General features: G+C 37.4%; 1 protein-coding gene across 1 annotated transcript in view; it reads left to right on the top strand.

The window, feature by feature from the left end:
• The window catches only part of SLC25A15 (solute carrier family 25 member 15), a 42,900-nt gene extending 21,098 nt beyond the window's left edge, over nucleotides 1-21,802 (top strand). The window contains exons 4-7 of the mRNA XM_044668247.1: nucleotides 13,020-13,157; nucleotides 17,486-17,655; nucleotides 19,425-19,583; nucleotides 21,240-21,802. Of these exons, the coding sequence (XP_044524182.1) occupies nucleotides 13,020-13,157; nucleotides 17,486-17,655; nucleotides 19,425-19,583; nucleotides 21,240-21,364 (592 nt within the window). The 3' untranslated portion in view covers nucleotides 21,365-21,802. The remainder of the gene's footprint in view (nucleotides 1-13,019; nucleotides 13,158-17,485; nucleotides 17,656-19,424; nucleotides 19,584-21,239) is intronic.
• The last annotated feature ends 2,849 nt before the right edge of the window (nucleotides 21,803-24,651 follow it).

The following is a 24,651-nucleotide window of genomic DNA, read 5'->3' as shown; positions in this document are numbered from 1 at the left end:
TCTCTAGCTCCTTTCTATCCCTCCAGCTATCCCCACATGCCTCCTCCCTTTATTATACCTTCCAGCCCTGGTCTCCCACTAAAACCTTCCTCTGAGAGTGTTGCATAATAATGCCCCAAAGCTATCTATGTAAACTCTTTATCTTTGGTCCCTAAAGCTAGGCAATCACTACTTAATGGCCTTCACTGATAGATCCCAGTCACTTGACTGACTGGGAGGCCCTGAGAAAAGCATAAGAGGCTTGAAGAGAGAATGGAAAAGTTTAACATTTGGATGTTAGAAGAATTAGGAAAGCAAAGGTTTTTGCTTTGTGATACTTGGAGGGAAGTAAAAAGAAGCTTATGAACTGGATTCTTGACAGCAAAGTTTGAAAGAATAATACAATGCATGTCTATTTATGGGTCCATAGATATATTATACATACAAACATTTGTATGTTTGTCTTTTTAAGAATTTAAAAGTAAAATCCAAAAGGAAACTTGTTCTCTGAGCAATGTGTTCTCCTTATAAAAGAAAACCCTCTCACTGCCAGTTGTCTGGAATGCACTCACTTGGCAGTGTCTCCTTGCACTCTACTTAGAAGTCAAAGTACAAGGCTTGCTGCACTTTCAGTTAACATTAGCTGTCTTACCACCCAGGGCCATTAATTATCTGAATTAATTTCCCTTGGTAGCCAGTAGACTGGATCAGTTGGGTGTGAGCAAATGTTATTATCAGTGCTAAGAACTTGGAGATGCCAATGCAGACTACTGACCTTCTGCTGATTTTGTAGAACATTAGTGTAACTTGGGAAATTCATTGCTTGCCAGAAAATTCCCAGCCCTGATTCACTGTTTTAAGTTGTGTACATGTGCCTGTGAGTGTTTGTATTTACGTGTGTATTTGTGAGTCTGTGTGTGTGTTTACACACATGTTCGAGTGCGTTCTCACTGGTGTTACAGAAGGATCATTAGATTAGGGCTCAGAAGACCTGGGTTTGTGTCCTATCTCTGCCTCTAACTAGCCATGTGACCTTGGTTAAACTAATTGATCTCTTTGGGGTTTCAGCCTCCTCATTTATTGAGCAACTATTGTCATGAAAAAAATTCTGTCCAATCTGCAATAAAAACTACTGAGGTAAAACTTCGAGCCAATGAGCATTTATTAAAGGGACCCGGCACTTCTTAATGAATGGGACCTCATATCGTCCTCATGTTCTGAGATGCTGCCTTGTTCCCCAGCACAGATTTCAGAACCTTTAGTTCCTAGACAGTCCGTGCACAGAATACAAATTCTCATTGGTGACCCAATGGTTACATTGTCCTGAGGCAATAGGCAGGTAGATCTCTCCCCAAAGGTAAGGTAAAGGTCATCTCTGATAACAGGATGACTAGGATGTACACCTATCACTGACTAAGGAGTCCTAAGATGGGATGCTTATCTCCCCATGATGGGTGAGGGGAAAATAACAGAGGGTAGAGGTCCAGAGGTCTGGATGACCTCCTTCCTTAACTTGGAATTTACTCATCAGGCCACATGGGTGGAGGTCCTCTAGCTTGGACATTTTTGTGATTAAGCAAGTGTACTCATGGTTCTTGATATACAGTCTTAAACATGCTTCTTATGGCATAAAAATTCTGATCTAAGAAAGAATCCCTTTACCTTGATGTGAGTATAATATGGATCAATATCAAACTTGATTTATTACATATGAATATGACTATGTTGAATAATCACATGTAATCAGACTAAACTGAGTAGTAATATTGATTGGAAATAAACTAGGGACAGATTACAAGAAACTATGGATAGGTCATGGATCAGTCAATCAAGTATTTTTCACACTATAAAACCCTAAGGAATTCACTAATAAGAAAATTCCCTTATACTCCAAAATATTTACAGCAGTACTTTTCATGATTGCAAAGGATTGGAAATAAAGTAGATGCCTATTGACTGGAGAATGGCTAAACAAATTATGGAACATGAATGTAATGCTGTGTTATAAAAGTTTGTGAGAAAGCAGTCAAGATGGCAATGTGAAAGCAGCATTTTGCTGAGTTCTCAGAATATGCTCCCTGCACTGAATTCTGTGCAAGAAAGTCATAGTTTTTTAATTAATTAAATTTAAATAATTAAAAGTCATAGTGGGTAATTTTTCCTGCTTAGGACAGCCTAAGATAATAGAGAGGTCAGGGGCTGGCAAGGAGCCTTGGGAGGCAGAAGTGGTACCTGTGATGGTGGCAACATTTGGCTGTGGCGATGGCAACATCAGTAGGGAGTGGCCCAATGTTCAGAGATAGTAAGAGCACTGACTACTTGGTCAGAAAAAGATTCTATAGGACTTCTCTACTAGAACCGGGGCCAAGAATGGGTACACTCTGGCAGCTGTCACCCATTACTCAGTTTTGATAATTAGTTTCATGGTAGAGAAAGGAGTTAGGAGGAAATAAGGGCCCTACCTAGGTATGAACTAGAATGTAGATCAGGAGGGCAGTAAGGAGACCTCTCCTCAGATCATATCAGATTGGAAACACTGAAAACATAGAGGACCCCTCACTAACTGTGAATGCTACAAAAGAACATAAAAGAAGCTCAGGCCAGACATCTACCCTCCCATGCCAGAGGTGAATAGTCTAACTCTAATATAAATTTCCAAGTCAGGAAATAAGTTGGAAAAATGAGCAAACAACAATGAAACCTGGCCATAAAAAAACTTCTGTGGTGATGGGCAACTCAAGATGCAAACTCAGAGAAAGATAATGCTTTGGCAGCATCTATAAGCAAAGCCTCAAAGAAAAAAAAATGCAGCTTGGAGACAAGCTCAATAAGAATTCCTAGAAGAGCTAAAGAAAGTAATCTTTAAAAGAGCAAAAAAAAAGAATTAAAAAATCAAATAAGAGTGATCATGGAAAAATTGGGAAAAGAAACAAAAGCAATGTAAGAAGATTATAAACAGAATTAACAACTTAGTAAATAAAAGACACAAAAATTACTGAAGAAAAGAATTCCTTAAGAATTAAAATTGAGGGGCAGCTGGGTAGCTCAGTGGAGTGAGAGTCAGGCCTAGAGACGGGAGGTCCTAGGTTCAAACCCGGCCTCAGCCACTTCCCAGCTGTGTGACCCTGGGCAAGTCACTTGACCCCCATTGCTCACCCTTACCACTCTTCCAACTATGAGACAATACACCGAAGTACAAGGGTTTAAAAAAAAAAAAAAAGAAAAAAAAAGAATTAAAATTGGATGAGTAGAAGCTTAATAATTCTATGAGATATTAATAAATAATAAACAAAACCAAAGGACTAGTGGGAAAAAAGGAAGAAAATGTGAACCATTGGAAAAACAACTCACCTGGGAAATTGAGGTAATTTAAGAATGGTTGGATTACCTAAAGAGCCTAGACATCACATTTCAAGAAATTGTAACTGAAAAGTGCCCTTAGAATCAGAGGGTAAAGTAGAAATTAAAAGAATCTGAGGCAGTTAGGTGGCACAGTAGATGATGAAGTGCCAGTCCTGGAGTTGTGAGGACCTGGGTTCAAATTTGACCTCCGATACTTCCTAACTATGTGAGCCTGGCAAGTCACTTAATCCCATTTGGCTAGCCTTTGCCCTTCTGTTTTTGAGTTGTTATTAAAACAAAGTAAGAGGTTCAAAGGAAGAAAGAAAGGAAAGAGAAAGAAAAAAAAAGAATCCATCAGTTTTCTTCTGAAAGAAATCCCAAAATGAAAACTCTGAGGAATACGATAGCCAAAATCCAGAGCTCCAAGGTTAAGGAGAAAATATTTAAAGCAACCAGAAAGAAATTCAAATACTGTGGAGCCACAGTCAGATTACACAAGAATTTGTAGCTGCCATTATAAGAGAGGGGAGGGCTTAGAAGTTGATATTTATAAGCCAAAATGATCCAGAGAGGGGAGGGCTTAGAATTTAATATTTGTAAGCCAAAATGATCCAGTATTTCAATTAAAAATAACCTATCCAGCAAACTAAGTATAATCTTATTAGAGTAAGAGGTGGGGAGGGGATGGACATTAATAAAATAGAGGAATATTCTCAAGCCTGATGAAAAGGCCAGAGCTGAATAGAAAATTTGACATTCAAACATCATACTCAAGAAAAGTTAAAAAGATAAGTTCAAATCAGAAATAAGGGACTTAACAAAGTTAAAGTATTTATATTTCTATTTGGAAAATATGATGCACCTAATCCTTAAGAACTTTTATCATCATTAGGGCCATTAGAGGGAATATACTTATAGAGGTCATGAGTCTATTATATTAGGATGATCTCAAAAGAAGAATGGAAGAGTAAGAGACAGGGGTATCTTACTGGGAGAATGGGGAAGGGAGAGGAAGAATGGAAAAATTTATCTTATATAAAGGAGGCATACAAAAGGAAGAGTTTTACAAAATGTAACGGGAAATGGGAAGAGCATGCAATTCTTGAAAATTATTTTCATCTGAACTGGTTTAAGGAGAGCAATATATGTGTATACACACACACAATTAGGTATAGCAATTTGTCTTATCTAACAGGGAAGTAGGAGGGGAAGATGCTAAGAGAAGGGCAGGGGGAAGGAGGGTAAAAGAAAGTAGATTAAGAGAGGCAATAGTCAGAAGCAGAACATACTTTTGGGGAAGGTAACACAGTAAAAAAGAAAAGTATAAATAGAAAAAATAGCATGGAGGGAAATAAACAGTAATAGTAACTGTGAATGGACTGAACTCACTCATAAAATGGAAAAGACTAGCAGACTAGATTAGAAACCAAAATCCTAACAAATATCACTTACAAGGGACACAAATTAAATAGAAAGACTCACAAAATCAAAATAAGAGATTAGAACAGAGTCTATTATGCTTTAACTGAAATTTAAAAAAGATAAGGGTAGCAATTATGATTTCAGAGAAAGCAAAAATAAAAACAGACTAATTAAAAGAGATAAAAAGGGAAACTACATTTGACTAAAATATATCATAAACAATGAATTAATATCAATACTGAACACACACACACACACATAAGCAAATGGCATAGCAGCTAAATTCTTGAAGAAAAAGTTAAACAAATTACAGGAGGAAATAAACAATAAAGTTATACTAGTGATAGACCTCAATTTCCGTCTCTCACCATGAAATAGACAAAAAAGAAGTTAAGGAGATGAATAGAATTTTAGAAAGCTTAGATATGCTTGCCCTTTGGAGAATATTGAATGCAAATAAAAAAAGGAGTATAGATATTTCTCTTCAGTGCATGACACCTTCACAAAAATTGATCTTTTATTAGAGCATTAAAACTTTATAGCCAAATGCAAAAAAGAATCTATACTAAATGCTTAAATATTAAAATCTTTTATAAAGATATTTTATTTTCCCAATTAGATATAATAACAATTTTCCACATACGTTTTCTGACATTATAAGATCCAAATTGTCTCCCTTCCTTCCTTCCCTCCCCCCATTCCTGGAGATGATAAGCAATTTGATATGGATTATACATGTATTGTCATGTAAAACATATTTCCATATTTTTCATTGTTGTTAGAGAATATTGATATAAAAACAAAAAACCCAAAATAAAAAACACAAACTAAAGTGAAAAATAATGTGCTTTGATCTGACTTCTGACTCTTAATAGTTCTTCCTCTGGAGGTAGATAGTATTTTTTTGTCATAAGTCTTCAGAATTGTCATGGATCATTGTGTTGCTAAAAATAACTAAGTTTTTCATATCAGGTCATCCCATAATATTGCTGTTACTGTATACACTGTTTTTCTTCTGGTTCTGCTTATTTCACTCTGCAAGAGTTCATGTAGGTCTTCCTAGCCTTTTTGAAATCATCCTGTTCATCATTTCTTATAGAATTCCATCACCATCATATACCACAATTTTTTCAACCCTTCCCCAATTGATGGATATCCCCTTGATTTCAAATTCTTTGTCCCCACAAAAAGAGCTGCTATAGAAATTTTTGTGCAAGTAGGTCCTTTTTTTTTTTTTTAATCTCTTTAGGATATTGACCTAGTAGTGGTATTACTGGATCAAAGGGTATGCACAGTTTTATAGCCCTTTGAATTTAGTTCCAAATTGCCCTCTAAAATGATTGGATAAGTTCACAACTCCACAAACAATGAAAATTACATTCAATAAAAGGTCGTTGAAACAGATTAAAAATTAATCTGAAACAGAAAGACTTAATCCTTAAGAATAAATGGGTCAAAGAACAAATCAAAGAAGCAATCAGTAGTTTCACTAAATATAAAGATAATAATGAGACAACGTACCAAAATTTGTGGGGTCTAGCCAAAGCAATACTTAGGGGAAATTTTATTTCTCTAAATGCTTACATCAGTAAGAAGGAAAGAGCAGATCAGTGAATTGGGTATGCAACTTAAAAAACACACTAGAAAAAGGAAAAATAAAAAATTAGAATGAAACACCAAGGCAAAAATCCTTAAAAATTTAAGGGAGATTAATAAAATTGAAGTAGAAAGAAAACATTGAAATAATAAAATTAGGAAGTGATTTTATGACCTTCCCCTCAATAAAATAGATAAACCACTGGCTAACTTGATTATTTCCACTATCAAAAATGAAGAGTGTACATTCCCTAAGATCAAAATGAATACATGATTTAGACATAAAAGGATATATTATAAGCAAATTAGAAGAACAGGGAACATATTACCCATCAGATTTATGGAAAGGAGAAGAATTTATGAGTAAATGAGATGGAGAACATTATGAGATATAAAATGGATAATTTTGAGTACATTAAACTGAAAAGTTTTTTAACAAATAAAAAATGTTGCCAAGATTAGAAAGAAAGCAGATAATTGGGGAAAATTTTTCATAGACAATATCTTGGTTAGAAGTCTCACATCTAAAATATATAGAGAACTTTGTCAGATTTATAAGAATAAGGGCCATCTCCCATTTGATGAATGGGCAAAAGATATGAAGAGACAGTTTTCAAAAGAAAAAAAAAATCAAAGCCATATACAGGTATATGAAAAAATGCTCTAAATCACTACTGAGTAGAGAAATGTAAAACAAAACAATTCTGAAGTATCATTTCACACCCATCAGACTGGCAAAATGACAAATGTTAGAGGGGATGTAGAAAAATGGTGGTACTAATACTCTGCTGGTAGAATTTTGAACTGATTCAACCATTTTGGAGAGCAATTTGGAATTATACCTAGACAGTTATAAAACTGTGTATACCCTTATAGTATTGCTGGATCTGTTTCCCAAGGAGATCAGAGAAAAAGGAAAAGAACCCATACATTCCAAAATATTTATAGCAGCTCTCTTTATGGTGGCTATGAACTGGAAATCAAGGGGATGTTCATCACATGAGGAATGACTAAACAAATTGTGGCAAATGATTGTGATGGAATACTGCTGTGCTCTGTGTTATTGAAATTTTGAGGTCTCTGATCTAAACTTCCTTTGGAAGTTTAGGGGTCTTTCAAACTACATTTCCCATGAGCTTACTGGCTTCCTGTCTTACATAATAATGTAGACAGAAGGATAAAAACCAAGTGCCAGAATTGGCTCTCTCTCTTTTTTGGTGGCTTGGAGCTGATCCAGGATGGGGAGAGGAGGTAACAGAGCGTGTCTTTTAAACTGACTCTCAACATGGCACATGGCTTCATTTTTCTAATGGCTACCAAAAAATCTTTTAAAACCATAATATTTTTAAATCTATCCTTTTATATCCATTTTATTTCTTATAGATCTAAGAAATGATGAGTAGGTTAATTTTTTTAAGAACTTGGAAAGAATTATATGAGCTAATGAAGAGTGAAATGAAAAGGACCAATATAACATTATATATAGCTACAGATTTAATATTTGAAGAATAACTTGGGAATGTTTACCTCCAGAGAATGAACTGAAAAATGGAAACATGAAATGACATATACATATCTGTTCTTTGGATGATGCCTTTTATGGTCTGGGAAGGGGAAAAAGAGTCTGAAATACTTGGAAATAAATTGTGTTAGTAATTAAATTAAATTTAAAAAATTTTAAATAAAAAAGAGTAAATGTATAATGAAAATGAAATTAAAGCAATTACTAGGAGTTATTTTGCCCAATTGCATGCTGGTAAAACCAACAATCAAAATAAAAAGGTGTAAATATTTACAAAAAACATTAATGAACCAGATTAACAGATGAGTGAAAAGAATACTTTCAATAACTCTGTCTTAGAAAAAGAAGTTGAATAAGCCATAAATGCATTCCCTAAGTGGGAGAAACAACCTTAGATCAGATGGGTTTACTAGCAACTTCTACCAAATATTTAAAGAACAATAACCCATGGTATTTGGTAAACCCAAAGATCCCAGCTCTTGGTGTGAGAACTCAGTATTTGAGGAGCAGCTAGGAGGTTCAGTGGATAGAGAGACAGGCCTAAGTCCTGGGTTTAAATCTGGCCTCAGACACTTGCTAGCTGTGTGACACTGGTCAAGTCACTTAACTCCCGTTGCCTAGCCCTTTTTGCCCTTCTGCCTTCTGCCTCTGTACCGATACACAGTACTGATTCTAAGACAGAAGGGGGCAAAAAAGAACTCACTATTTGACAGAAACTGTTGGGAAAACTGGAAAGCAGTCCAGCAGAAACTAGATATAGACTAATGTCTCAAACAATACCAAAGTAAGCTCAAAATGAGACCTTGATTTAAAAGGTAATATAGGCAAATTAGGGGAGGATGGAAAAATGCTACCAGACCTATTATTAGGGAAAGACTTCATGACCAACAAGAGAGAGGTTTACAGAAGGTAAAAAGGATAATTTTGAGTAAATAAAGTAAAAAAGGCTTGCAGAAACAAAGTCAGTGCAAACAAAGTTAGAAGTAAAGCAGGAAACTGGAGACATTTTTTTCTTCAGGTTTTTCTGATAAAAGTCTTCTTTCTCAAATATGTAGGGAACCAAATGAAATGTATTAAAAATAAGAGCCATTCTCCAATTGTTAAAACATCAAAGAATATAAATAGGCAGAGGAAGAAATCAAAGCTATCAATAATCTTATTAAAAACATGCTCTAGATGATTAGTAATTATAGAAATGCAAATTAAAGCAATTAAGGTACCACCTCACAGCTATCAAACTAGTTAAGTTGATAGAAAAAGAAAATGGCAGAGGCTAGAGGAAATGTGGGGAAATAGGTACACTTTTGATGGAGCTGTGAAGTATTCCAACCATTCCGAAGAACAATTTAGAACTATACCCAAAGAGCTATATAAAACCATGCATACTCTGACTCATAAGTGCCTATATGAAGTCAATAGCAGAAGGAGATTAAAGAAAAAAGAAATGACCCACATATATAAATGTATTTATAGTAGCTATTTTTGTGGTAGTAAAGAACTGGAAAATGGGATACTCATCAGTTGAAGAATGACTGAATGTGTTGTGGTATTTAATTGTGATGGTACCTATTTGATGACACTATTTTGCTCTAAGAAATGATGAAGGGAATAGTTTCAGAAAAACCTGGGAAGTCTTATCTAAACTGATACCAAGCAAAGTGAGCAGAATCAAGAGAACAATGTACATAGTAACAGCAATATTAAAAGGATAATCAACTGCAAGGCTTGGTAACTCTAATCAGTACAATGATCCATGACAGTTCCAAAGGACTCATGATGAAAAATGTTATCTATCTACAGGTAGGGGTCCAATGGATTCAAATTGCATATTGAAATATATATTCTTTCCTTAATTTTTCCTTAATCTTTCCTTGGAACATGGTTAATGTAAAAATATGTCTTGTATGACTTCATATGTATAATGAATATCCTATGTTTTGCCTTTTCAATGTGTGAGAGAGGGGTGGAGGGAGGAAGAGAATTTGGAAATGAAAATAAATTAGTTTTAAAAAAAGAAATGATGGGGCAGCTGGGTAGCTCAGTGGATTGAGAGTCAGGCCTAGAGACAGGAGGTCCTAGGTTCAAATCCAGCCTCAGACACTTCCCAGCTGTGTGACCCTGAGCTAGTCACTTGACCCTCATTGCCCACCCTTACCACTCTTCCACCAAGGAGCCAATACACAGAAGTTAAGGGTTTAAAAAAAATGATGTATGAGATGAACAGAGAATTGTGTAAAGACCTACATGAACTGATGCAGGATGAAGTAAGTAGAGCCAAGAACACAATAAACACATTAACTACAAAAATGGAAATGAAAAGAAAAATCACAAGCAAAAAAAAAAAGACTGTGGCAAAATTGTAAAGATCAAGCATGTCTCAAATGAAGAGATATGAAAGGATATTCACAAGTCACCCCTTTGTTGAAGTAGGAGGGTCACAAATGGTACACATTGCACATGCTTTCTGACTCTTTCAGTGTGTGAATTGGTTGTGTTGATTTTTTTTTCCTCTTTAAGAAATATTAATTATTATATGAAATGGCTCTGGGGAAGTAAGAGGAATATTGGAGGAAATTATTATGATGTAAAAAACAAGATATCAATAAAAACTTATTTAAATAATACCAGTAGGATCTAGCTCACAGGGATTTTGTGAGGCTCAGATGAAATAATATATCAAAGTGTTTTGTAAGCCTTAGAGTGGGAATGCACATAGGCATTTATTATTACTTATTTTGCTTTATTATTGCTATTTGCTTATAAGTTGCTTAATAACAGTAATTACCTATTGCTATTATCATCTTTGCTGTAATATAGTTCCTTAAGGGAAGGGACTATTTTCTTCTTTTTCTATTTTAAGACCCTAGCACAATATTTTGATCATAGCAAATATTTTTTATTAAATAACCCTACTTCTTTTGCTACTCACATGTCCTACAAGCATTTATTAAGCATGTACTGTGTGCCAAGCACTTTGCTAAGTGCTGGGGATAATAGAGACAACACAAACAATGGTGAATGTATAAGATGTATATGTGTCTATCTATAAATACGAATCTACACATATCTGTCTATATATGTAAATATATATGTGTGTGGGAGAGGGTGGGGATATGAATGAATACATGAATTTGGAAGGCAGTCTTAAAGGAGGAGGCAAGCAATGGTGACCTAAAAAAAGTCTTGTACAGAAGGGGGAAGAGGACAAGAGAGAAAGTAACTGTTGGGCAGGGTCATGGTAAAAAAAGTCCTGTGAATGTAAGTCAACAGTTCAGCCTGGAGACAAATGAAGACATCTTTGACCTGGGTCTCTTTCTTAAATTGGAGGTTTGGGGAGGAACCAGACAATCAGAAGGTTGTGCCCCCCACCCCACCCCCGGGTTACTTCCAGTGTGAGAAGTAGTCTGGTGTTAAGGGAATTTCTAAGGTGAAGAAGTTTCTATGTCCTGAAGGACAACATCCTGTGGAGACAAGTCAGCAGTGCATGTGAGGAAGAGGAATTTCTTTTGTGGCAATGCTGTCCCTCCACCCCTCTGCTCTTGGTCCTTCCCTCCTAAATCTTGTATGTTCAATTCTTTTTATCTTCAACATATACTTTTGTGTGTATATTAAGTCCCTGCCTTTAGAGAGTGAGGGGATTGTTTAGGATGGGGACTGTTCCTTGTTTGCCTTTGTATGCCCAGCTTAGCATTAGTATTAGTAGGTACTGAATAAAACTGCTGGTCAAGTGATCAGATTTTAGATCTTATCTCTGTATAACCTTAGATAAGTCACTGAAACTTTTCTGGGCTTCATTTGCTCCTCTGTAAGATAAAGAGATTGGACTAGAGGACCTCCAAGGTCTCTTCTGGCTTTCTCAACTCCAACATTGCTACCACTCTGGAGCAGACCCTCATCCTTTCATGCCTTAATTACTGTAATAGCTTGCTGGTAGGTCTGCCTGTCTCCAGATTCTCCCTACTCTAGCTTCCATTTAACTACTAAAGTAATTTTCCTAAAGTGAAGATCTAATCATGTCACCCTTTACTCAATAAACTCCTATGGCTCCCTGTTGCCTCCAAGAACAAAATGTTCTGTTTGGCATTCAAAATCTTTCATAATCTAGACCCTCTCCTAACCCTCCAGCCTTCTGCAAATTTATTCCCAAATCCATACTCTTCGATCTAGTGACCCTGGCCTCTTGGCTATTCCACAGATAAGACCCTCCATCTCTTGACTCTGGGTACTTTCTCTCACTCTCCATGCCTGGAACATTCTCCCTCTTCTGTTCCAACTCCTCACCTCCCTGGCTTCTTTTAAGTTTCAGCTAAAATTTCCCTTTTTACAGGAAGCCTTCTCCAACCTCTCTTGAATCCATTGCTTTTTCCTCTTTTAATTATTTCCTATTTATCCTGTATATAGCTTGCTTTGAATATATGTGTTCCCATGTTGTCTCCTCCATTCAACTGTAAGTTCCTTGAGGGCAGGGGACTGCCTTTTGCCTCTTTTTGGATCTCTAGTGCTTAGCATGGAGCCTGTTGCTTAATAAATGCTTACTGATCATTGATAACTGACTCCAGGCCCAGCACACTATCCACTGCACTCCATAGCAGAGTATATTGCAAATAAGGATAACATAAGGAGATTTCATGGATATTGAGAACCCTTGTTGTTGTTTAGTTGTGGTTCAGTCATGTCCAACTCTTCTTGAGCACATTTGGGGTTTTCTTGGCAAAAGTACTGCAGTGGTTTGCCATTTCCTTCTCCACTTCATTTGACAGAGAAGAACTGAGGCAAACACAGTTAAGTGACTTGCCTAAGGTCACACAGCTAAAAGTGTCTGAGGCTGAATTTGAACTCAGTTCTTCCTGACTCTAGGTAGATGGCCCCACCTAACTGTACTAGGGAACCCTCAGGTAAGGAAATTCCCTTTACTTGTACCTTTTTTGCAATTTATAGATTAGGAAATTGCTTAGAGCCACTGATAGAGTATAACTTGCTCAGGATCCCATAGATAATATGTGTGTCAGAGGAGGAATTGAATCTAAGTTTTCCTGATTCTAAGTCTTAAGTGACTCTCTAACTACCTGTGCCATTATTCTGTCAACTGCATAGTAGGTGTTTAATAAAGGCGTGTGGGAAAATACATTGATTGATGTTCTGTTGTGTTCTTGTTCAGTGATGTACAGAATGCAGCTGCTGGATCTTTTGCTTCTGCTTTTGCTGCCTTGGTACTGTGCCCCACGGAACTCGTGAAGTGTCGCCTACAGACCATGTACGAAATGCAGACATCAGGGAAGGTAGCAGAAGGCCAGAAGTAAGTCCCATTAGAGGGGATGCATGGTGCTCTCCTGTCACCTTGCTGGGTCTTGTATGTTGGACTGTGCTGATATTATATGCCGAGGTGAAAGGAGTATGAAAATCTCTGGCATTTGCTGCAAATATATTGAATAAAAGGCTGAATTTTAAACATAGAATCAAACCTACTTTATTCTAATTTGTCCATTCTAAAATACATCAATTTCTTTAGAGAGCACCAAATTTCTCTTGGTGAGATTTGCAGAAACAATCTTATTTTCTGTACCTTTTAGGAAATTTAATCTGCCTTGATGCTTGGAAAAGCTTATAAATTCTCAAGAATTTAAGATATTTTTAAAGAAAGAAATTTAAAGTGTGATAGAAGGTGTTAATGAGGATGATTCCTATAAGAGAAAATGGCAAAAAAACATAATTTCTTTAAATTATTTTAATTTCAAATTGATGTTTTTTTAAAAAGTGATTTAGAGGCAGCTAGAAGGTTCAGTGGATAGAAAGACAGGCCTGGAAACAGGAGGTCCTGGGTTCAAATTTGACCTCAGACACTTCCTAGCTGTGCCTTAACCTCATTTGCCTATCCTTTTAGTACTCTTCTGCCTTGGAACAGTTATTTAGTCCTGATTCTAAGACAGAAAGTAAGGGTTGTTTTTCTTAAAAAGTGGTTGAAATAATTTGTCTATAAGACAAATTTTTTTTGCCTCTTTTTGGATCTCCAGTGCCTAGCACTGGAGTGCTATAAGAGTAATGTATTTTATTTTATTTTATTTTTTTAACCCTTACCTTCCGTCTTGGAGTCAATACTGTGTGTTGGTTCCAAGGCAGAAGAGTGATAAGAGTAGGCAATGGGGGTCAAGTGACTTGCCCAGGGTCACACAGCTAGGAAATGTCTGAGGCCAGATTTGAACCTAGGACCTTCCATCTCTAGGCCTGGCTCTCAATCCACTGAGCTACCCAGCTGCCCCATAAGAGTAATGTATTTTAATCTCTTATATGAAATACCAAATACTATACCACCTCCTCACCACAAAAAATGAATGTTGAGTGATAGGGATTAAAATCCTTTGTATCTCAGAAGACAAATGTCCCAAACATGAGAGATTATATAGCACTGGGGCTAGTTGTTATTTTATCTTTGCCTTTAGTCTCCAGAATAATTGGGCAAGTCATCTAAGCCTCTTAGAGTTGCCCTTTATAAAATAGAACACTGGATTTGATGTTCTTACCACCAAAGCAGGGTTATACCTCTTTCTGACAATGCTGTTTCCACGTCCTGGCCTGTCAAAGTGCTTTGTAGATGGTGGTATTGTTCTATCATGTCCAAAGCTTCCTGACCCTGTTTGGGGTTTTCTTGTCAAAGATACTAGAGTGGTTTGCCATTTCCTTCTCCAGCTCATTTTATAGATGAAGAAACTGAGGCCAAGAGGGTTAAGTGACTTGCCCAGGGTCACATAAATAAGTAGGTGTCAGAGACCCAGTTTGAACTCAGGAAGATGCATCTTCATTCCAAACCCAGTGCTCTCTATTCACTGTGCCACCTAGGTGCCCCCAAAAGTCTTCCTTACTTTAGGTCTGATGCCTTATCCATTATGCCACCTAGCTAATATGCTTACAGCGAAAAGCCCTTCTCAGGTGCTTTTCCCTCCTTTTTAGCTGTCTCTAATAAAAAGAACTCAATTTTTACTTAGCAAAGTGGGATAGAGAGCTAGTCTTATGAAGAAGACCTGCATTCTAGTGCCTCTGACATATTCTTACTTTGCACTAGCTTGTCAGTGCTGAAGACAACTCCATGCCTTTAAGTTGCAGAGAAGATGCTGACCCGGACTGGCAGAGAGAGTTCCTTTTACCAGTGAAATCATAGATGCAGTTCCTGTCTCCACATCCTTTTTTCAGTATAGGAAAGCTGAGCTATAGCTCAATGGTGTCAAACTCAAGTACCAGGCAGCATATTAATAAAAACCACAAATTGACATTACCTATATTATACTGTATTTTTATTGATTTTATTAAACATTTCTCAATTATATTTTAATCTGGTTCTGCCAGCTGCTGGGGAGTTTTGCAGTCTGCTTGAGAGTGATCGGTCGGACACCTCTCCTGTAGTCAACCTCCTGCCATCTCTCTTTTGTCTCGCCTTCAAGTAACATTTACTCTTCAATTTAACTCCTTCCTCCCTATTTCAGTCATCTAACCACCTAAACAAAATCCACTTCTGTTTCCAAACAACTTGCTAAAACACAAGAGATAGAAAGAAACTCGAGGAGATGGAAATAAGAGGTCTTTAAAAAAAATCAACCTAATATGATTCTAATTCTTGCTAATTCAGCACAAAAAGGTGCAGTGTAAAGAATGGAGTTGCCTGTTGTGAATTTTAGGGATGAACTGTGTATTGGGCTAAAATTTAATTAAGGTAGTATTCTAATTTGATTTTTTTCCCCTTCTGGGAGTAGAGGGTGGGAAGGCAGAGGAAGAGGGGAGTGGAGAGGTGAAGTTATATATTTAGATAGCTAAGTAATTATGTAATACCCCAAGCCCTGTCTTGTTATCAAGAGATTTCATGGTGGGCTGAAAACAAACCTGGAATTGAAAAAAGGAAAGCTTGATAAAAAAAATATCAAGGTTATATGTATACTAGGTTCATCTTGTTTCTGTTCTAAAGAAAAAACTATTTCTGTCTGGGGCTATAAGAGAAGCAAATGCTAAAAAGCCCAGTGGGATAGTTGGAGAGTTTATGGAATTTGGAATCAGAGGACCTGGCTTCTGCTCCTTAGTGCTCCTGTGACCTTGGGCAAGTTATTTAACTTGTCTGGGTCTCAGCTGATAAACGAAAGGGTTGGGCTTGATGACCTTTAAGATTCCTTTCAGCTTCAAATCTCTGGTCTTTTACTCCTGGATAAGCCAGGAGGAAAAATCAAGGCAGCCAGGTTAGGGAAATTTAAGGTCAGGAAAGCCTATGGCAGAGGTGGCAACTGGTGGAGCCAGAGCCAGATTAAAATAAAATTGGGAAATGTTTGACAAAATAAATAAAAATACAATATAGCATAGGCAATGTTAATTTGTGATTTTTTAAAGTGGGAGTCTGTTTTCCTTTGAGTGTGACACTACTGGTCTAGGTAATTTAGGGCTACCTTCTCTGGGACTGAGCAGAGTTAATTATGTTATACTGATAAGAGAATTACTGTCATATTCTCTTTCCTCTTTGTCAGTTTTATTGTTGTTTAGTTACAAGAGTTGTATCCAACTCTTTATGAATTCTTTTGGGGGGTTTTCTTGGCAAAGATACTAGAGTGTTTTTACCATTGCCTTTCTCAGCTCATTTTACAGCTGAGGAAACTGAGGCCAATAGAGTTGAGTGATTTACCCAGGGTCACACAACTAGCAAGTATCTGAGGCACTCTATCCACTTCACCACCTAGCTACCCTTTTTTTTTTTTTTTTCAATAAAGGCAAGAAAATAGACTCTTGTTACCTACAGTATATGGGAGAAGACTGCACGGAAGGAGATTAGGAGAAAGTGGGGGCTAATCAAGGAATGCATCAGAAGAATAACCAGACAGATTATTCTACCAGTTAGATAAGGGGATAGATAGGTCATTAAGGTTGAGGCACAGTTTTCAGATCTTTGAATTTAGGAAGTCAGGCTGGCATCAAGGGCCAGGAAAAGTCCAAGAGCTCTCAAAATTCTAGCTGGAGGGGCAGCTGGGTAGCTCAGTGGAGTGAGAGTCAGGCCTAGAGACAGGAGGTCCTAGGTTCAAACCCGGCCTCAGCCACTTCCCAGCTGTGTGACCCTGGGCAAGTCACTTGACCCCCATTGCCCACCCTTACCACTCTTCTACCTATGAGACAATACACCAAAGTACAAGGGTTAAAAAAAAAAAACTCTAGCTGGAGATTAGAGATCTGGGAAGTGTAATGAGAATTGCAAAGGGAAAGAGCTTTGTGTTTGAAAGCCAAGTTCCCTTCTTACTCTGCCCTAGGAGCAAGCATTGAAGTACCAGAAAGCTAGTAGAGGGCCACCTCCAGAGCTGGATTCCTGAATCCTCCCTAGGTTCTGGGAAAGGAATTTATTCAGATATAATGGCTGGTTATCTTTTGTGGATTAAACCCTTTGTGGAAAAAGGATACATTACAGGACTTGGGGGATGCAGTAATAAATGAAAGCTTTATTTTCCAGTAGACATTTTTGGGAAGACTGATTCAAGACCAGCTTCCTTATTGCTCGGAGGCATCCAGAACCTATAGCCAGAATTGGTAATGGGTGGTTTCAAAGTCACTGTCTTATTACTTCTTTGTTTGTAAGTTAATTTGTATTTATGTTGTCTCTTCTCCCAGTACAGTATGGTCTGTTGTAAAAGGCATTCTTCGAAAGGATGGCCCCCTGGGTTTCTACCATGGACTCTCCAGCACTTTACTTAGAGAAGTACCTGGATATTTCTTCTTCTTTGGTGGATATGAGCTGAGCCGATCATTTTTTGCATCAGGGAAATCAAAAGATGAGTTAGGTATGTGCCTTGATGGAACAGATCACAGACTCTTGCACGTGCCTTGATTTATGCCAGTGGCCACCAAAGTGGTGTTTTACCCTCAACTTGGTACAGGCATCTACAAGATGTGCTGTGGTGGTTTGGAGCAGAGACAGTGTGTGGTCAGATGTTTTTAATTTTGTCCTAACCAAATTGCTTGGTAGAAGTTTGAAAGATGTGTTCCAGGTTACCTTCCTCAGCATAAAATTTCCTCATTAACTCAGGATTTTTTAGGGGGAGGAGGAGGTCTATTTGAGGAAGAGGAGAAATAGAAAAAATATTTGCATAGAATTTCTGTATGGTAGAAAAATAAAGCTGTGAGAAACTTCAGTACTCAGTTACAAAAATATCCTAGCTAATACGAGATTTTGATGAGTACAGTGAAGAACCCAAGTCTTCTCCCAGGTTAATATAATTACTCTGTATATGGATGCTTAACTAGGCCCCTATTTTTTCTAGGGAACAAAGGGCTAGGTCTTCTCATATCTTAATCTCCTTTAGGGTCAGGCCAACTCTTCTTTTTGTTTGTTTTTGACCAAGTTCCATTTATTTATTTAAACTTTTTTTTTTTCAGTTCCAAAGTCTCTCCTTCCCTCCATCTCATCCCCCATCCCTTGAAAAGGCAAGAAATATGATGCCCATTTACATATAAAGTCAAGCAAAACATATTTCCACATTGGGGGGGGACCGAGAAAAAAATATTAAAAGTGAAAGAAATTATGCTTCAATCTGTACTCATACCTCATAAGTTTTTCCTCTGGAAGTAGATAGAATTTTTCATCTTGAGTCCTTTAAACATGTTGTGGATCAGGAGCAGCTGGGTGACTCAGTGGATTGAGAGCCAGGCCCAGAGATGGGAGGTCCTAGGTTCAAATCTGGCCTCAGACATTTTTTTTTTTTTTAACTAAAACCCTTACCTTCTGTCTTGGAATCAGTATTCTTATTGGCTCCAAGGCAGAAGAGTGGTAAGGGCTAGGCAATGGGGGTCAAGTGACTTGCCCAGGGTCACACAGCTGGGAAGTGTCTAAGGATCTCCCTCCTTCCTTTCTCTTCCCCTTTCCCAGTACTGGCAGGCAACTTGATCTGGGTTATACATGCATTATCATGCAAAACATAATTCCATATTGTTCATTTTTGTAAGTGAGTAATCTTATAAAACCCAAACCCCAAAACTATAAACCCAAATAGCCAAGTCTTTCACAGTTGATTTTCATTACCATATTGTTGTTATTATGTACAGTGTAGACTAACCCTTCTTAAACTTACATGATTATTACCTTTTAATCAAAGATTAAATCTTTTGTAGGAAAAGGATAAATTATAGGTCTTGGGGGAGGCAGAACTAAATAAAAGCTTTATTTCCCATCAGATATTTTTGGGAAGATTTGGTCATGTTATCTAGCTTTCCATCCCCAAGGCCATAGTCTCCTTGTCAAAGTAGTTCTGTTATAAGGCTTTGATGAAGAACCTGTGTAGAACAAGAACTTTCAAATGATTTTGGGATTACTTGTCCTGAAAGAGACAAGGAAATCCAAGAGTCCAGAAACTAGCAATAGTTTCTGCTTCTGGCTGTGGGTGACAAGGAAGGGGAGTTTTCCCCCCTTGAGGATTCCCTATTGGGATTGCATTCTTTGGCATAACATTTTATTCTTGAGAAACTCTCATTGGTGATCTTTCTCAGGTGTTGAGATGATATCATTTGCCCTGTATTTCTAGTAAAATGATATTTTTCTGCCTTTCCTCCTTAGGGCCCATCCCTCTAATGTTAAGTGGTGGCTTTGGAGGAATCTGCCTCTGGATTGCTGTGTATCCAGTGGACTGTATCAAATCAAGAATCCAAGTTCTTTCCATGTCTGGAAAGCAGGCTGGCTTCATTGGGACATTTGCGAGTGTTTTAAAAAATGAAGGTGAGACTGCTAATGTAGAAATAGAATGCAAAGCTTGCCATAGCATGACTTAAAAGCTTTCTTTTTAAAATTAAGATTTTTTAAAAAAGTTTTGGTTGAAGGAAAAGAACTTGAATGGGTATGTTCAAACTGTTTCACTCTTTATCTCTTTTTTTTTTTTAAACCCTTGTACTTCGGTGTATTGTCTCATAGGTGGAAAATTGGTAAGGGTGGGCTATGGGGGTCAAGTGACTTGCCCAGGGTCACACAGCTGGGAAGTGGCTGAGGCCGGGTTTGAACCTAGGACCTCCTGTCTCTAGGCCTGACTCTCACTCCACTGAGCTACCCAGCTGCCCCTCACTCTTTATCTCTTAGTCTTGACCTATCAGCTCCTTGAGGGCAGGAATTGTTAAAATTTTGTTTTTGTATTCTCAGCACCTAGCACAGTGTTTAACACATCGTTGGTGCCTAATAAATGCTTGCTGATGAGTTGATAGACACAATGTTTTTGAGAGAGAGAGAATCAGGGAGGACCAGGATAACTTCAGTTAGAATAATTTGTGCTCTGAGAGAGGCCACAAAAGGACAAGGCAGATATCCAGGTCCTAATATCACTTTCCCAACTCCCATCACCACCTCTAACACAGCATAAATGTCTGTCAAGAAAGTAGTAATGAAAAATTATATATCAGATACTGTCTCATATAATTGTATAATAAGCTTTGTTTGAACTCTTCCTCAGTACTGTTTTGAGAAAAGAATGCTCAGGGGAGTACATTGTGATTTAGGACATAAAATGTGAATGACACTGATTTTCAGGATTATTAACATTTTTATATGGACATTAAATCCTTGTGAGGTTGAAAGAATTAAAAAACTTTTTGAGTATTCTCCTTGTGAGTTCAGGAGGCCAACACTCATCCTTCTGATACACATCCTTTGTGCCTATTACCATTTGGCAATTCAATTGGATGTTTGTGTTCTAATTTCAAATGAACAAGAGATAGCATTTGGAATTTGAGTATTGACTGGCCCAAACAGGTTACTTAAAAGTACTAGATTTAATCTAATCTAATTTAAACTGATAAAACGATCTAATGTTTTATTCATTCTGCAAGGCCCCCATGCACATCAGTTGTATCAATCACTCATCATTAGTTCTGACTGTTTTTCATTATATTCTCTCCATCATTATCCATCTGGTTTGTTACGAGAGAATTGGTATCACAGTTTATCTTCAAGGTTGTAATAAAGTTGCCTATAATTTCTGTTAGTATGGTTGGAAGAAACCATTAACTGTACCTGTAACTGTTGTTTTATGTAATTTGTAGGTATATTTTAGCAGAGAAACAGCATGGAACAGTGGGTAGTCAACATTGAAGCCAGAAAGATCCCGGTTCAAGTCCAGCCTCTGACATATACTACCACTGTGACCTTGGATATGTCACATAGCCTTTTAGTGCCCCAGACAGGTCTTTAAGACCATAAACTAGAGAAAGTCCTGACCTGTTGAGAGGGAGTTCCTTTATCCAGGATGTTTCTCCTATCACTGAAAGCATAGGTTCAGTTTGCGATCTCATTTTTTTTTTTACCATGATTTTTACTTCAACAGCTTGCCCATATAGACTTTCACATTCATTAAAATGTCAAATGATGTTCTGTTTGTTTATCTTGTAGGGATAGGGGCCTTGTATTCTGGACTGAAGCCTACTTTGATCCGAGCTTTCCCTGCCAATGGAGCTCTGTTTTTGGCATATGAATACAGTAGGAAGTTGATGATGAGCCAATTTGAAACCTACTAACGGATCTTGGTGGTACTGGACTAAAAAACTGCTGCTGTTCATCTCAGGGTTTCACTGAGTATGAAGACCAACGTGAAAATGTTCTAATTTCATAGGACTTCTCCCTTTCTCTTCCCAACCCCTTCTTCCCAGCCTTCCATTTCCCCAAAGAACCTAAAATTTTACACACTAGTTTCTGCTAGTGTTTTTATGAGAGAGTTTTATCTTTTCTCCTAACTGGTAATATACCCAGTGAGTTTAAACTCTTCCCCAGAGAACCTGTTTTGAAAATGGTTTTGGATGGGTTCATGGAGGCTCTTTGCATCTCCCTTGGCCTTATCTTTGGAGTGTGGATAGTGTAAGGACTTGAAGTGAAAGATGTAGTTTGGTTTCTAGTCTTTTACTTAAACATAACCAGAAAAGACCTAGGGCTATTGTTAATAAAGCATCGAAAGTGGATCCGAAGAAGTTATAAACAATTGTTTAAATAACACTTTAAATTTATGGTTTCTTTTTTTTTTAAGTACCTACTAAGATGTCCTAGGCAGTCAATTTGTAAAATAAAATTTCCTTTATCTCTGGTGCTTAGAAACTAAGATTCCAGAATCTGCTCCAGAATCTAACCAAAAACCTTGCAAATTGGTTTTCAGATTGGCATGATTTCCACATTTCTGATAGTGGGCAGATTTCTGAGCCAATGTTTCCCCAGAAGAATCCCTTAAGATAGTCTTTCTAGGTCAGACATCTAGGTGGCTCATTAAATTGAGAGCCAGGACTAGAGACCCAGGGCAAGGGTTCAAACCTGACCTCAAGTACTTCCTAGATATGTGACCCTGGGCAAGTCACTTAACCTCCATTGCCTAGCCCTTATCACTCTAATGCCTTGGAACCAGTATACAGTATTGATTTTAAGATGGAAGTTAAGGATTGAAAAAAAAAGATAGTCTTATCTGGCATAGTTCCAGCAGTTATTTTTTAAAGTGGAACACACTTCCTCTCTGATGTTATGCATGTAAATTTGGTCTAAGACAGTGATGGGAAAACTACTGCCCATGGGCCAGATGGGGAGGAGGGGGGAGGCCCTGAAATGTTCTATCCTGCCTGGACATTATTCCTAATCTGATGAATACAATGAGTAGGATACAATACAATGAAACTTGGAAAGAATTGCCTTAGAAACAGACTGACAGAGGAGCATTTCCTTTCCTTTGGCCCTCTTTAAAAAAGTTTGCCTATCACTGGTCTAAGAGATCAAATTGTCCCAAAACCAACGACAATATCTTTGGTGTTCCCTTAACTTCTCTCAGATCTCCTCCTCAGAAAACTCTTCATGTTTCCATGATTGGGTTGAATTGAGTAAAGTCCATACAGGAGGGCTACCCTGAAAAGATAGCTCTTGGACTTCTGGTCTTTACTCACCATGTCCAGCTGTGTGAATTTTAAAGTGGCAGAATGTAGGGTACCAATGAGTAATCTGCTTCAGGTCATTCTTTGGTCCATTTTTCTGTGGTCTCCAACTATGGAAGAGGGGAAGAAAGAAGACATCTACTTTGTAGGTCTAGAAACAAAATAAGTTCCCTTGTGCTCTTGTAATCATCAACTGATGCTGGTATGGGGAATTCACTGCTCATATCACACAAAATAGCACTGCGTAGGGAGTTATTGTCTGTGTAGTGAGTAATGTCAGTGATAACACATCCTGAAGTTCACATAAAGGTCCATATATTGCCATTTAATTTTTCAGGTTGTTTGATCCTTCTAAAATCTGTCCCAGTGAATGTCTTGAGTTTTAGAAATGGTGCTTAATGATTTCTGATTTTTAATATGTATGTGATGTGAATACAAAATTATAAAACTAATTTCTGTAACCCATAAGGAAAAAAATCATTCCTTTGTCACACACACACACACACACACACACACACACACATACACACACACGTGTGCGTGCTCGTGCAAAATTATAGTCATTTGTTCTTAAAGGATATCTTAAAGGACCTGGTTACTTATTAATAGCTATATTTTGTCCTTCACCCAATGAGCATTGTGATAGCTAATTTTTTTAAAACTCATTCATTGTGTACATAGTATTGGGTTGGTAGAGAGATTGCCTGAAGATGTGACTCCCTCCTAATTGACTTATCTACCAATATGTGAAGATAAAACCAAAGATGATAGCAGTCATGTAGTCTGTACTTACTTGGATACTGGGATGTTTCCATGCTGAGATTCACAAATCTTTGTTGTAGCCCCTCCCTAAAGATAGATGATTAATATTATCTCTGTCATCAGATTTGAAAATGCTGCCTTAAAAATGTTGATTTCTTTCATTTTAATAATATTTATGGAGCTATTTCCACCCCTCCAATTCTAGAACTACCTAGAAACAAGGGTGTAGGAAAAGTAATGATTTTACTGAAGTTACACAAGCTGCTGTTCATTTTGGCGATGATTCTCTGGGATAGGGCTCAAAATATTTGAGAGGCTGCAGGCTGACTAGTCTTAGCTTCCCTTTAAGTAAGGGCTTCCTCAACGGGGATCTGTTACCCGTATGAATAGCCATCAGGGTATATGAACTTGGATGGGGAAAAAAAATGACATTTTTATTTTCGTTAACTTCTAGTTGAAATTTAGCATTTTCTCTAATACTTTCTTAGATTAGATCATTAAATTAGATCAACTTTCTGATTCTGAGAAGGAGTCCATAGGCTCCACTAGACTGCCAAAGGGAACATACACATGAAAGGTTAAAAACTTCTCTAAGTGAATATTTTTGCATTTCTCAAAATTATTACAGTCATCATCCTTTAATTTGAGGTAAACAAAAGAAACAGCATGCACAAAATGCCTATCTCATCCTCTCTCAAAAGAATCATGTACACAAAGGCCTTCTACCCCATGTGCCTGTTCCAATCGCCCACTGTTAGGCCTGCCCTCAGCCTAGCTTTTCTGCAAAGCATATGCCCTTGCAACATACTACATGATTCAACAGGAATCATTTGAGGTACAATGGGTGGAGTTGTAAGCTAACCAAGTCAGAACAGAACTTTGATTGAATCTATTTGATGAATTTGTGTTCTACTCTGGAGTGTAATTGGCACCATTTAACATCTGTTTTATTTCTATAGGAATATAACTACTGTGTTTCAAGACTTTGGTATCTCTATCATTAAATTATTTCCTTAATACATGAATATATTATTTGAGTTTTGCTGTCTCATTTCCTTCCTTCCTTCCTTCCTTCCTTCCTTCCTTCCTTCCTTCCTTCCTTCCTTCCTTCCTTCCTTCCTTCCTTCCTTCCTCCTTCC

This window comes from Gracilinanus agilis, chromosome 3, assembly GCF_016433145.1.
Source record: "Gracilinanus agilis isolate LMUSP501 chromosome 3, AgileGrace, whole genome shotgun sequence".
NCBI classification, from domain to species: Eukaryota; Metazoa; Chordata; class Mammalia; order Didelphimorphia; family Didelphidae; genus Gracilinanus; species Gracilinanus agilis.
Note: the sequence above shows the minus strand (reverse complement) of the source record. Positions and strands in the feature narration are given on the sequence as shown.